A 14,350-nucleotide genomic window follows, 5' to 3' on the forward strand; every position below is an offset into this window, starting at 1 on the left:
CCTTTCCCCTGAAAGAGAAGTCTCAGCAGTTATTTACAAAGATTTATTACAGCATGGGAGCGGTTCAGTCCTGGAGTCAGGGAAGAAGGGAAGGGGGCAGAGCAGCTGGAGGACAAGGAGAGCCTGGCTCCCCCACCATGTGCCCCCCTAAGGACTTATACTAGGCGGCATTCCTGGCATCAAAGCACAAACAAAATGCAACAAAGCAGCCTCTGCCAGTGCATCTTCCAGGCACCCAGGCTGGGGAGCAGTTGATAAGGGGAAGATTTCCAAAATGTTGAGGCTGTGGAAAGGATGCCTGAATCCTGGGGCCTAGTAGAAGCCAGTGAGAGGGGTGGTGACTTGGAATTCCCCAGGGGATGGAGAAGGATCTATGGGCACTTAAAGTTCTCAGTACCCTCTTTCCCCAGATCTTAGGGTCCTGCCCTGTGGGTTTCCTGTGCCCAGGGGAGAGGATCTGGGGAGTAGACTTGTGAAGGATGAACCTTTGTCCCCCATTTACTGGATTTCCCAATGCAAGCTCTCTCACATTCCACCACCCACTGGGTGAATGGGGGAATGACTGGCAGGGGTAGGCATCAGGCAGCAAGTGCCCAGGGACTCTGGGCATCAGCCAAAGGTGGGCAGACAAGCAAACACAGACCAGCCCTAGTATTCTAAGTCAGAAGCCGCAGCCCTAGCAAGTGAGGGGAAGGGTACAAAGTAGGGTGGGGACAGAGTGGGTTTCTGGGGAACAGCAATGCCCTTGCCACTTCTTCTGGGAGATGCAGGGCTGGTGCCTATGTGCCAGGTTCAGGGTGAGCAGGGCGCTGCGGCTCCTCCCCGGGTTCTGCAAGGCAAGCAGATGGACTTAGGGTCTGGCCACGCCCACTAAGATCCCAGCCCCGCCTCCCCAGCCCCTCCCCTCCCCCAAACCTCACCATTTAATGCCGGGTCTTCCACTTGGTCCTCAGAGCTTCCGTCTCTCTGGGGCTCATCCAGAGGAGGCGGGCGCTCCCAGGGACCCTCCAGACCTTGGCCACAAGTAGTCTTCTGCCCAGCTGGGGACAGGAAAGAAGGGATAAAAGCACAGGCTCTGAGTATCCATCTGGCTGTCCTGGAACAGGAGCTGAGTCTCTCAGCTGGCTGTGGCGAAGCTTTCTGAGGGTATCATGGTATTGTGGAGAGAGCACTGGACTAAGACAGCTCTTGCAATGACTAGCCATATGACTTAGATAGGTCTGTTGATACCTCTTTGAAGGGGATGGTAAGAGGGAAATTGTGTAGACTGCCTTAAATAAGATAATAGTTAATACCCTGCAGCCCAGCGCCGGCACCTAGGAGCTGCTCCAAGATTGGTGGCAATTGATATTGCTCCTTGGTCATCTTGTCGTTTGACCCACTGCCCTGCTGCTTTCCTAAGGAAGCAGTCTCCTCTCACCTCCTCTTCAACTGTTCTGGGGGGTCCCAGTGGGAGTTGACTCACCTCTTCCAGCTGGAGCTTTTGCTCCCATGGCCGATGCCCTGCTGCCAAGGCAGAGAGGAGGCCCACGCCATTTTTGGAGGGTGCAAGAGATGGACACTTCAAGCAGGAGTGGTTGGCTTTTTTTCATCCCCATAAATAATGGCACCAGAACGTTTAAGGTGCACTGGGAGGGATAGATGTGGCTGGCCTGGGCCTAGAAAAACAGTCCTGGGAGGGCTGAGATCTTCCTGCCTAGGAATTCTCTGGGCCTTGGGACTCCCTGTGGAGATTTTGGGATTTGGGGTCTCTAGCTCTGAGGCCTTCTGTGTAGGTTTCGTGCCCCTCCCTGGCCCCTCTCTTCCCAGGCAGCTGGGGTTGGAGCTGCAGCCAATGCAGTTGGTTCTTGAATCCTACATTCTCCATCTAGACACTAGAGGGCACCCTCTCACCTCCAGCCTAGGAAATAAAAAAGGGAAAAGAGCCACAGGTTCCTGGAGAGGACTTATCAACCAGCTCTGTGCCTCCCAGCAGAGACCACATCCTGTGTTCAGAAATGCAGGCGATGGGGGCACTGGATACTCTTAGTCCACTATCCCCCATCTCCTTGCACCTCCCAACTGCCGTGGATGGAAAGTCCTTTCTTGGGTCTAGCCTCAAACCTCAGGTGGCCTTGCCTTAATTCTTAGGGAAGAGAGGAATTATTAGAGGAAACCTGATTGGGAGAAGGACTGAGTCAAGGATGGGAACAGCCCAGGTGTCAGGTAAGGCTGAGTGCAAGGCATCCTGTGGGATGAGAGAGTGGGGAGGCCCTTTACATGTGTGAGAAACTGTGAACCGGGAGGGGGTGTTCCAGGACACTCAAGGAGGATCCCACCTAATCTGTGGTGGTGGAACCCAGGCTTCACAGCCCGTTCAGCTTACCAGACCCCCTGCTGCCCTTCAGGATTTCAGCCTGGCTGTCCTCCTCCTCCTCCTCTTCTTCGTCATCCTCCTCCTCCTCTTCTTCCTCTCTTGGGTAGCCCAGCTCCCGCAGCTCCCCCAGCTCATCCTCCTCCTCTGAGGCCTGGTTCTCACCCACGTTGCTGATGGACTGCAGGTGAGACTCAGCAATGCGCTGCACAGCTGGCACAGGGGCACCGGGAAGGCAGGGGTCAGCCAGGCCCAAGAAGCGGGAGAGGCATGTGGCCCAGTCCCCAGCCTCCTTCCTGTGGGCCTGGGGCAGAGCTAATCCCCCACAGGGGTCTAGTTCAAAAGCTAAAAGCTGCAGGTCAGCCTGCTGGGGGCCAGACCAGGGCAGAAGCAGCAGGGGGTAGACTCTTGATCATGTTTGGCTCTTAAGCTGTCCAAAGATGCTGCTCCCCCAGAGGCTGGCACCAGGCAGCTCCTGCCAAGCCGGACAAGACCAGGCGGGTACAGCAGCAGCTTAACATTCCCTGGCTGGGGAGCTTGTCCACCAGCTACAGCCCCTGGAGAAGGCACAGGGCCTGTGGGCCAGGCCCTGGGGGATTTGTCTCTTTCAATTTCTAGGGGAGTGCCCAGCCTGCTTAGGGCTCACTGCTCACCCCGATCCTGCCCACCACCCCATGCTGGGCTTGGTCCCCACTCCCTGGCACTGCCCCATTATAGATGCTACCCCACACACCTCTGCCCCAGGCTCTAAGAGGTAGGAACAGTTCTGAGGCTAAGGACATAATAGTCTGCAGCCAGTGAAGTCCGTGCCTGGGGATGCGGCGTGCCCAGACGCGGCCCCCACAATCTTGACCCACATCCCCAAGCTTCAGCTCCCTCTGCGGTGACCTAGAAAGCAGCGAACACCACCCACCCCACCCCCCAACGCCACCAAGGCCTGCTGGGATAGGACCTAGCAAGGGAACAGTGTGGGCAGCTGGAGAGAAGTTTCCAAAAGATGGAAAGGACTAGGGGGTTAGGAGAAAGGGGCCAGGGCTGGGGGACTCCGAGAGAATGGCAGGGGTTGAGGGGACCCTGGGAGGAGTGGCTGGGACAGAGGCAGCAGGGAGGCCAGGAGCTGGTGGGATTTTAGAGCATTTGGGTCACTAAACTCAAGGCCCAGAGACCAGATGCTGAAGAGCTGGGACCTGCAGTTGCTGCAGCTACTCCTTGCTCCGCAGGCAGCCCCTCCCCTCAGAAAGCCCAGAGGGGGCAAATCCAGGCTGGAAACCTCCAGTGGAGGGAGCAGGGCACCGCTCTCCTGCCAACTCAGGGACAGGCACAGAGGGTGCATTGTGCCTCCTGCTGCCCTGCCTTGCCCCGAGCTCCGCCCGGTGCCTCCTGCTGGCTCTGGGCAAGCTACCCAGGCAATAAAAGCGCAATAAATTACCCCGCCCTGTCCTTGGGGACACGGCAAAGCTTCACCTTGAACCAAGTGTGAGAGCTCGGCCTTGGAGAACCCCCCTCAAGCCAAGACTCAATGTCCACCCTTCCTTGGGGGCCCTGAGCTTCTCCCCCTACAAGTCCCCCACCCTGCCAGATGCTTTCCCTGCCCAGAAAGGAGCCAAAGCCTATAACACAGTGCCCTGCAGGTTCAGAAGGGTCCTCTGAGCATTGGGGAAGGGAGGAAGGGAGGAGAGGAGGTGGCAGCTCGAGCAGCCGGGGGAGGAGAGTTCAGTTCTTCAGTTCGTGAGCCACAGTATCAACAATAGGTGTGCGCAGCCCTGTGCTGGCGCCCCGTGAGCCTCCCGCGTGCCTCGCCTGCCTCGTGCCTCGCAGGGCTCTCTGGGGTCTCCCCCTCATCCTCCCAACTGTCTCCTAATCCCTCTGTCTCCAGCTCTGGGAACCTGAGTTCCCCCCACCCAGGTGTCCCTTTTCAAGCTCCAAGGTCTCTAGCACAGCCCCCGCACCCCTCTCCTGGCCCCTTTCCACCGCCCTGCCTCTCCCCATTCAGACCCTCCTTAAGTTGCAGCCCAAAGGGGCCACGGGGGTGGGGGCACATTTCTGGCCATCTTTTTCACCCCAGCCCTCTGCCCCTTGCTCACAATCAAGAGTCCAAGGGTAGGTCTTCCCTCTCACACGCACTTGCCCCCAACCCAGCCCAGGATGGGGAGGAGAGAGATTTCTCATATTCTCTCCTGAGAAGATGCCACCTCCTCCCTCATGCCTGCTTCAGGGGCTGGCCTTCCCCACATCCCTACAGGTAGGGAGTCCTTCCAAAAGCTGAACCCACTGCCCGCTTGCTGTCCCTGCATCATCCTGTCCTTGAGGAAGAGAAAGGGCTCCCGCCCTTCTCTCCTCTCCCCCCAGTCTCTCTGCTCCCAACCTTGGCTGGCAGGCTGACAGGTGCACCTGTTGACCTTGGCCGGTTACTGGGAACTCATTAAACCCACCCTGGAGGGAGCTCTCCGCACACCCTTCTGGTTCCCTCCTTCCCAGCCTCCGTGGGAGGAGGGGCTGGCCAGGCAGGAAGAGCCTCAGATGGGAGCTGAGGTGGGTGTAGGAAGGCATCCTAAGGCTTAGTTAGGAAGAGACCCTCCCCACACCCCAACCTGTCCCACCTTCTCCTCCTGGTGTATCTCCCCCAGCTCCCCCCGGAAGCCAAGTCTCCAGGCCGGCCCTGAAGACCCCTGTGATTTCACACCTGCTTCCCTTTGCACACCTTCCTCCCTCTCCCTGGAATGCCCCTCCATGCCTGGCCTGCCTGTGGAGTTCTTATTCATCCTTCCCATCCAAGCTTAAACACCCTCTCCTCTGTAACTCTCCCTGACCCTTTGAGGTGAAGGGCCCCAGGAGGGCTGAGGCCAAATCTTACTCTTATTTTTGCCCAGCGCCCACCAGGGGGGCCTGGCATACACTAGGTGTTTGATAAGTGAGTGCTATAGGAATGACTTGCCTTTTGGTATAGAAAGGAAAAGCAGGAACAGAAGCATCAGTGTGCAGACCTGTGCAAATGGCATGGGAATGGGAGAGGAGAGCAAGGGGTGCAGCGCAAAGAAGGTGCCCTTCGGGGAGGAGGAGGGGGAGGTGGTCCAGTGCTTGCTTGCAAAGGAGGTGCAGAGCTGAGTCTCTTTATGTTGACGCCTACTTGTTATGCACCTCTTTTCTTTCAACCCCACAACCTGATTTTAAGACCCATGCCACCCTTTTCAGCCTCTGGGCTCCTTCTTTTTACAAGGCCAAATTAAGAAAGAGTTGGTCTCTAAGTAGGGATTGGGGTGGGTACACAAGACAATCCCTCCCCACCAACAAAAGCTCAACATGTCACACACACACCCAATGTCAGCCCAGTTGCAGGGCTCAAGGGGACAGCCCAACTGATGGGTGGAGGACAGTACCTTTCAGCGAGGGGGGTGTGTAGGCACAGGGGTTGGCTCTCTTCGACTTGAGGTGGTGCCCCTCTCCTGAGGCTCTCTGCTGGGGAAGTGCCAGGTTAAATGGGCTTACAGAGGCCCCTTTCCTTCACCCTCCCTCCATTCCATCCCACCAAGGCAACCCGGGCAGACTGGTCTAGCCTCTGTTCTCAGGTCCAGGCCCAGGCACTGCTGCCCCTCGGGTCCTGCACCTCCTGCACTGAGGCTGAGGCTAACTGGTGGCTTTGGGAGGGGCTCCATAGCCATGGCCTGGCTCAGAGCAGGACCCTGGGTTCTGGAGGCCCAGCCTGAGTCTGAGCAGAGGAAAGACAAGGGCAGAGGAAAGACAAGGGCAGGGTGCTGGTGGCACCCTGGCACCAGGCACTCTCACTGAGGTGCCAATTGATATGCTAATGTCCTCCTGGGTGGCACGCTGTGTTAGCTGGGAAGTAATCCCCTCCACCCCATCACAAAGGGCCCTGGCATCCCTCCTTCCAGCTGCCCCTGGAAACTCACCTGGTGGGGTGAGGCCTCCTCCTCTGAGGGAGGCCACCAGTGAACGGAGCCAGGAAGAAGAGAGAAGAGGGAGAGAGAGAAGAGAGAAAGAATCTGAATTACTTTCCCCAAAGGCTCAGTCTCTGTGCCCTTTCCCTCCTGGTGTTGGGAGGTGCCTGGTCAATAAATGAACCCAATGGAGTTGCGCTCCCAGACCTTAACCCCCCCATCTTCTGCTCAGTCTCCTACTCATGGGACTTTGGCAGGGGCCTCAAGAAGGCATCAGGGTTAGGATGGGGCCAGGACTAGGGGGCAGGGTAGGGGCCCACCTGGCGAGGAGTGCTCTGAGAGCCGGAACAGCATGGCAGGGGTTGGTCTCCTGCGACGGATCTAAGAAGATAGAGAAAGAGATGGGGAGGAGGGGGGGGCAGGACAGACACCTGCAGCCCACTCCCCACCCCCTACCCAGGCAGCAGGGAACAAACAGTGCTTTGGAGTCCCCAGGGAACCTTTGAATCAAAGACTGTCAGAGCTGTAAGGAACTCCATAGCTCACCCAACCCCCTCATTTTACCAAGGTGAAAACCCAAGGCTCAGAGAGGTTCAGCAAAGAGCTCAAAGTCACACAGCATGCCAAGGCAGGGAAGGGACAAGAAAAATGCATCACTGGCTCCCAGCTGACGCCCATCCCACTCCATGGCTACTCCAGAACTGCCACCTCCCTTTCTGTCTTCCCCTACCAAGGCCCTTCCTCTCTCATTTTTGAAGACATCAGACCTCAGGACCTGAAGCTGGCTGTGGAAGATGCCCATGGGCCATGGCACCCACATGGCCCTGCCTATCTAAGGTCAGCTCAAGGGCTCCAGGGAAAGTGGATCCAGTTGCAGAGGGAGGCTGAGCCTGGTACTGCAGGCACCTCCAACCTCACACTGAGGCTCAGGTGTGGGTCTGACCCCCAGACCCACAGGGGCCTGGGTGTGGTCTCTGGGGGCCTGGCTCCGGGTCCCTCTAGCAGTATTTCTCAGGCTGCAGAACTCTTCACCCAGTCCTCATAAAAAACAAAAAGTTGCCATCCTTGGTACATGAGCCAAGCTGAACCGGGGGGTGGGGGGGGCGCACTGAGCACTCCTAGTGACTCTCCCCCCTTCCCCCCAGCTTGGCAATCAGACCAACTGTCAGTTAATTAGGTCCCCTCTGAGCTCCAGGGAAATGTACAAAAAGAACCAGGTGAATTAAGCTGAAACTGCCACCTCCCTCTGCCAAGCTCCCAACACTGCCCTCCAGACCAAAAGCTCCTTGGGCCGGGGACCCAACCTGCCCCCATGGCCGCTTAGCTCTCCCCAAAATGACTTGGCTCCATTCTCACTGCGCTGAGGGGTGCCAGCTGCATCTCAGCAACAAGTGAATGGCTAGGTTGCGGGTGGGGGGCAGAACCCTCTTCTCTCCCTCCATCACATCCCACCCCCCACCCCCACCTCAAGCCCTTGAAGGCCTCCAGTCCCCAGAAAGGCTGTCCAGAGAACTCAGTTGTCTGTGGGAGGACTTCTGGCTTCTGTGATGACTGGTCATCATCCCCCCCCTCCCCCCCATGTTGCCATGTTGTGGCTCTGTCTAGAGGTCAGAACAAGGTTCTGGCGACCCCAGCCCAGGCACGCAGGGTGGAACTAGAGAGAAAGCCAGAGCGTGGGGCAGCTGGGCGGAGGCCTGCTCTGTGTAATAGGTCAGTGTACCATGTTTCTCACATCTGAGCGGCACCAGTGGTCCGCGTGGGAGTTTAGGGAACGAGGACACTGTGCAGGGTCCAGAGGACCGTCTGCCCTCCCCGGGGCCGCCCGGGATTCTCCCGCCCCGGGATGAGGACCGAGGCCCCGGGGAAAAAGTTGCACGAGTCTGCAGCGAACTTCACGCGCTGCCCCGCGTCCCCGCCGCGTCCGAGGCGGGCCCGGGACTACTTCGCCCCCGTCTCCCAGGCCACTTCAGATCCCGGAGCGCAGAGGAGCCCGGGTGCTTAGCTGGGGTGAGGGGGGCGCCGCCGGGGCTGGGGCGCAGCCCCCTTACCATCTCCACCTGGCGGGGGTCGAGCTGGCTGGGGGGCGCGGGCACGGAGAACTGGATCTTCTTGCGGTCCTTGGGGTCCATGGCGGGCGGGTGGTCGGTGGGCGGGGCGCGCGCCGCGGGGTCCGGGGCTGCGGTCCAGGCGCGCTGCTCAGGGCGCCGCGGCGACAGCGGGCTGAGTGCGGCGGGGAGGAGCAGGAGGGCTGTTCACGCACAGATAAAAATACCGCGCCGGCGAGGGGAGGGGGCGCGGGGGCGGGGGGCGGCCGCCTGCTCGCCTACCCCGCCGGGCTCTGGGGCTCGCCCGTGCCTCGGTGCCTTCGCGCCCGCACCCCGGGCTCCCCGGCTTGCGGGTCTGGGTCCCTGTCTCTCCCCTCCTTCCCTCGCTCTCTCTCAGTGTCGCTCCGCCCTTCCTCTATCTCCCTTGCTCCCTCTCCGCATGTCTGTCTCTGTCTCTGCCTCGCTCCGGCTCTCCGGGTCTCACCCTCCGGCCCCAGCCTTGGGGTGCCCAGCCCGTGCCCTCAGCCTGGGGCTGGCGCCCGGGAGCTTGGTGGGAGGACTCAGGAGACAGGGGCCAATGAGCGCCGAGGAGCGTGTTCTCCCGGGGCCGGGAGGAGGGCGGGGAGTGTGAGCCAGGACCCGGGGAGCGGGATGGGGGCCCCCTGCCGTCTCCCCAGAACTTGAAGCTGCATTATTGATGGAGTCCAGCAGGGAGGATAATGCGGGCAGACCGAGGGGAGAGCGGCAGCGGGGACTCTGGCTTTAACCCCTTCCTGACGTGGGTACTTGGAGTTTCACGGGGAGGCCGTGAGGTCATGGAGAGAATACCAGCAGCCTGCCACGCTGTGAATGGGGGTGTCCTAGAAAGCGAGTGAGCGTGGAGCGGGTTGTGCGTGGGAGGACACGTGTCAGTCATCATGGCAGGGAGTGTGTGAAAGTGAGTGCCAGGGGCCCTGTAGTGCCTATAGCTAGGGAGTGTGTGTGTGTGGGGGGGGTGTCGGTGTGGTGAGAGTGTGTGCGAGTCTATGTGAGTAAGTGTGTCAGAGTGTCAAGGATGCGGGTGTGAGTGGCAGGGTGTGGGAAGACTGTGTGTGTGCGGGGGAGGGGGTGAGGTGGGGGAGGATGTCAGAGGCTGTCAAGGTGATGGGCAGGCTGTGCCAGCTTGGTGGGGGGGGTACTGTATCCACAGCTCCAGCCTGTACAGTAGAAGGGGATGAGGCTGTGATCCTGGGAGCACTCCCGTGGGGGGCGGGGAATGTGTCCCTGCCTGTGAAATATCCTGGATTCAAGTGCCTCCCCAGATCTAACATGGGGGAGACAGAGCCAGCCCGGGGGAGATAGAGTTGGGGGTGATGGGGGCCAGCCTGTACCAGTACACGTGCCATCACGTGTGTGAGTTTGGTGCAGGAGTAGAGCAGGGGGGAGAGGTGTGTGTGTGCTCGTTTCTGAGGTGTGAACCTCTCTCTCTCTGCAGAGGCGTTTGTGTGTGTCTCTGGAGGGGAGAAAGGGGAAGAGATGGCCCTGTGGTTTGGAGTGTCCCTGTTTATCTGTCCAGGTCCCGGGTATCTTTGTAGGAACTGGTGTTTCCCTCTGCGGGCCTAGGGGCGAGGGACTGAATGCCCCTCTGCGGTGACGAGAGGGTTTGTGTGTAGACGTGTACATAGGCATGTGTCTTCCTGGGGCTCTGTTTGTGCTGGCTCTCTTCTCCTGGTCACCCTCGGGCCTGGAACAGTCAGGCGTCCCCCTCCCCCCACCCAGCAACTTTTCCACTCCCAGCCCCAGTGTGCTGGGTCCTTGGCAGAGCAAGAAGGAGCCAGAGGCCAGAGGAGTCTTGTGAAAATGGGGTCAGGGGCACAATGCAGTGCCCCAGAGTCAGCGCCCACTCTGGGGGTGAGAAGAGGGTAGCAGGAGGGCAGAGCTTTGCCCATGGGCACTGGAAGCCCTGGCTGCTCAGCGCCACTCCCCCCAACCCCCAAGCCTGGCTCAAGTCCCGCTGTGTTTGTTGACTTTTATGCTTATGGGGAAACAGCCAGATGCCAGGTTGCTGGCCCAGGGGTGTGGGCATCTCTGGCAGCCCTTGGCTTGGCCCAGACCCTTCCTTCAGCTGGGTTACGGTGGGGGGGTGGTAACGACCAGTTTGGCAGTGCACATGAGGAGGTCCTGGGAGTCGGAAGGGGCACAGGAAAGGCATGGCTCAGGCAGTAACCTGAGTGGCCACTGGGCTAAGATGAGGCTGAAAGGCCTGTGGCTTCCAGTGCTGGGGAGGTGGGAAGGTCCTGGTTGGGAGGAAGGGGACAGAGGACAGCTGGGTGGGTAATGAGAGGACAGGGACAAGGAGGCATCACTACCAGTGGAACCTCAGAGCCCATCCGAGCTGAGGGGGCCTTGGGGAACACAGCGGCTGAGGCTCCTTTGACCAGGGAGGCTTGTTCATAGAGGTTCTGCCAAAAGGTTTGGAGCTCTGGGTGGCCCTGAATCAGGAAAAATTCCCCTGACCCAGGCTGGGGCAGCTGGGAACGGAAACTCTCCTCTCTTGGCTAAGCTTGGAAGATGGGGTCTTCAGGGATAGAGGGGAGGGTCTTTGCCCTCTTCCCCCAACCTTTGCCCAGTCACCCACAGCTCTGGCTGCTAAACCCTGGAGCCAAGAGGGACGGGGGAACCTCGCTGACAGAGGAACAGTCACAAGGGACAGACAGGAAGGAGGAGGAAGGGAAGGAAGGATGACAGAGACAGGAGGTGAGAGAGAGAGAGGAGGGGGAGGTAGGAAACATCGGAAAGAAAGAGCGAGAAAACACATGTGAGAGATGGAGAGACAAAGGGGGAGAGAGAAAGCCTCACGACAGAGAGAAGCAGGAGACAGAGATGGAGAGAGAGTAAAAATAGCTCAGCATTAAGATAATTGCAGCTCACAGCTCTGCCCTCCGTTAGGAATTAAATGAGGTTTTATTACTTTGATTTTTCTCTCCTGGATCCTACGCGACTTCTCAAGAACTTGGGGAAAAGTTTTTCAGGTGGGCGGCCAGGTGGCGGGGGCTGCGTGGGTGACAGAGGAGGAAGGGAAAGGGACTTCTGGGAGGCGGGGGGCAGGGGGGAGGTGTGGGCAGGGGCAAGGAGTGGGGAGGGGCTGGTGAGGATGGGGGAGCCCAGCAGGGGCTGGGGGAGGTGGCCAGCTTCAGGCACATCCCAGAGGGGCTGAGAAGCAAGGGGCAAGGGTGACCTCCATTTTCTTTGACTTAGAATTAATCATATGCAAATGAGATGTAAAAATAATATGCCACTCCTCGGTTATTATTCTTGAGTTAGAAACACAGGCGTTTGGGTCCAAGGAACAAATTCAAGACCTTGTTTGACTTAACTCCCATTGAACTATGGGTCTTTCTGCTTGGACTGACAAAGTTTGTCATAGGGTGTCTATTAATGTATAGTAGGTCTGAGCACACTATTTTGAGCACACTTTCTCCTCACATCATTGCCTCTTGCCTGCCACATTGTCCCGCATACAGGAGGCACTACATTCACCTTCTCTGGAAGTGTGAAGCCTTTGTTCTCTTTTGGGGAGGTGGGGAAAGAGTTCAATCGTGAATTTTCCCTCCTTTCTTCCAAGCAAGATATAGTCTAGTGGACAACATAAACTACAGAGTTGGACAGACCTGGGTAGGAATCTTAGATCTATAACTTACTGTGTGACCTTAGACAAATTCTTAGCCTCACCGTGCCTCAGTTTCCTCGTGTCTCAAAGCCCACCTTACATGGTACCTGTGACGATTCGAAAAACTGAAACTAATGAAGTCCCCAGCCCAGTGCAGGGCTCCCCGGTCAGTATTCAATAAAGGTTCCAGCTTCTCTAGAGCGCTAGGAGTGCAGTTCCTAAAATAGCCAGGAGGTGGCGGAGTCGGCCAGTGTTTGGGCTGCTGCGCTGCTGGCACTGCGGGTCTGTAGCTGGGCATCACACCCCTGACCTTGGCACCACGGAGCTGAGTCAAGCTGGCTGTGTTGGCATGTGACAGCTGGAAGGGAGGCCCCCGGAAGCCGCTGGAAGCAACCTTAGAGAAGCCAGGGAGCGTTAGCTGGGCACTCTGGGGCATCTTTCCCTGCCGCTGCTGGTGGGGGGCGGGCGGGGGGCGGGATGGAGAGCGGGAGGGAGAGGTTGGGGATTCCAAGGCCCGCCTCTGGGAAAATCCGTGGACACCGAGAGGAGAGGGCAAAGGCACCCTCAGTAGGGACACTGGTGACACCAGGACAGGTGGGCAATCATCTGAGACACTCATTGACACACATTCATTCATTCATCCATCATCCAACCCTTTGCCCATTCAGTAAATTCACATTGGGTGCTTTTTAAAAAATCAACTCTATTGAGTTAGAGTTTATATACAATAAAATGTACCAAGTTTAAATATAAATTTCTATGAAACATTTCCATACAACATGTGACCACTATCAATACAGATACAGAACATTCTCATTAACCCCAAATGTTCTTTTGCCCCATCCAAGTCAATCTCCCCTCCCCCCCCACTGGGTGTATCATAACTCTTAGCACACTATTTTGAGACATGTCCTACGCACTATCTGTCTTTGCATCATCACCTGCCTGCCATAGTGCCCGGAGTACAGTAGCACTACATGCTGTAGAGGGGATGGATTGAGGAATGAATGAATAGATAAATACATGAGTCATAGAAATTGGCAACGCGTGACGTATATGGAGCATTTACTCTGTGCTGGGCACGGGGCTAGGCCTTTTATATGTATTGTCTCATTTAATCCTCATTAGATTCACTCCGTTTTACAGATGGGGTAAATGAGGCTCCGAACTTCTGCCCAGAACCTGGGTTCAAAGGCAGACCGTCTGACTTCAGAGTTCTCACTCATACTGCTGCCTTTAATACATTCATGATGGGCAAGTACAAGATCGCTTGCATACACTGAACTGGGCTTCTCTCTTGCTCAGAATTGGACCGGGTTTCTCTCTCTCTCAGCCCAGTTTGGACCAACCTGGGTGGGAAGCAAAAATCAATGTGCGGAGGCTGCCCTCTGGTGGCAGACATGAGTACAGAGGTATCTGTTCCCTCTGGCGCCCCCAGGTGGGATGCTGTTGAGAAGAATGAGCAAGCCGGCAGACCACAGCGGGGGCAGCCTCAGCCCCGGGCACCTGGAGACCCCCTGCTCTGGCCACTGCCTGGTGCCCCCCGAGGTGCCAGCTGAGGCTGCCCCCGAAGAACGCCAGCTGCCGGAGCCTGCCGCCTCCCACCCCCTCCACCAGCCTCACACACACTCCAATCCCGGTCCAGTCGGCTGCTTCCATTCCCTGAAGAAGAGGCCCTAAAGTTAAAACAGCTGTTAATTTATAAACCAATTTTTCCGTGACTGCTTAATAAATCGCCAGCAGCTGCTCTGCCCCCCCTCCTGCCCAGGCACCCGGCCCCGAGGGCTGCATGGAGAAGCTCAGAGCCGCCAGCCTGCCCCTCCTGCCTCCTTCCCCCAACTCCCCAACTTGCCCCCAATCTCCCAGGAACTGGACATATGTGGGGGAAACCCCAATGAAACCCAGCTTCTCTGGGCTTCAGTGGAGTGGAGAGGGGAGGATGATTTTTCTGCAGCCCAAAGGCCATCCCTCCCAACGCCCTAAAACCCCCAACCCAGGACTCCCAGACCCAGAGGGTAGGTGTCAAAGGTTTTCTTAGTTCTGGGGGAGATGAGGTGTTCAGATTCCCTAGAGAAGTTCCCCTGAGCAACTGGGAGACAAAGGGACCCTGGACTCATCCCTGAGCGCACTGGAATCTCAATTCCCATATCAGGGTGGTCCCCCTGACAGATGCTAACAGACTCACTGACCCTGCTGTTCTCTCAAGGGTGGGGCTGGGAGGCGGCAAGGAATGCTGGGATAGCATCCCCGCTCTGGGAAGATGCCCACACACACTCATCCCCAGGATAGTGAGAGGAGGGGTCTGGGCCTCCAGAATATTCACTTTGCCCAACTTCCACTAGCATATAAAAGGCACCATGGAAATCCACGCGGGGTGGGGGTCTTGTGAATGGCAGACATGAGACAT

At 57.7% G+C, this 14,350-nt stretch overlaps 1 protein-coding gene across 2 annotated transcripts; it reads right to left on the bottom strand.

Moving 5' to 3' along the window:
• Positions 1-29: 29 nt before the first annotated feature.
• Positions 30-8,853, bottom strand: PPP1R1B (protein phosphatase 1 regulatory inhibitor subunit 1B). Of its 2 annotated transcripts, none has more exons than XM_061175306.1 (7): positions 8,298-8,853; positions 6,570-6,630; positions 6,262-6,284; positions 5,731-5,809; positions 2,366-2,566; positions 921-1,040; positions 30-829 (listed from the first exon to the last, which is right to left on the bottom strand). In XM_061175306.1, exons 1-7 carry the CDS (start codon positions 8,376-8,378, stop codon positions 780-782), a joined length of 615 nt encoding a protein of 204 aa, XP_061031289.1. In that variant the 5' UTR covers positions 8,379-8,853; the 3' UTR covers positions 30-779. The 2 variants fall into 2 exon arrangements, with proteins under 2 accessions (XP_061031289.1, XP_061031290.1); XM_061175307.1 differs by having other exon boundaries at positions 5,731-5,806; positions 8,298-8,852.
• Positions 8,854-14,350: the final 5,497 nt, after the last annotated feature.

This window comes from Eubalaena glacialis, chromosome 19, assembly GCF_028564815.1.
Source record: "Eubalaena glacialis isolate mEubGla1 chromosome 19, mEubGla1.1.hap2.+ XY, whole genome shotgun sequence".
Taxonomy (NCBI): domain Eukaryota; kingdom Metazoa; phylum Chordata; class Mammalia; order Artiodactyla; family Balaenidae; genus Eubalaena; species Eubalaena glacialis.

Excerpts from the sequence above, each read along its gene's own strand:
- PPP1R1B (XM_061175306.1), bottom strand. The coding sequence starts at position 8,378 with ATGGACCCCAAGGACCGCAAGAAGATCCAGTTCTCCGTGCCCGCGCCC. Across the intron at positions 6,631-8,297 it reads ACCCCCGCCAGGTGGAGATG|ATCCGTCGCAGGAGACCAAC; the intron begins GTAAGGGGGCTG and ends CTATCTTCTTAG. Across the intron at positions 830-920 it reads GGAAGACCCGGCATTAAATG|AACCCGGGGAGGAGCCGCAG; the intron begins GTGAGGTTTGGG and ends CTTGCCTTGCAG.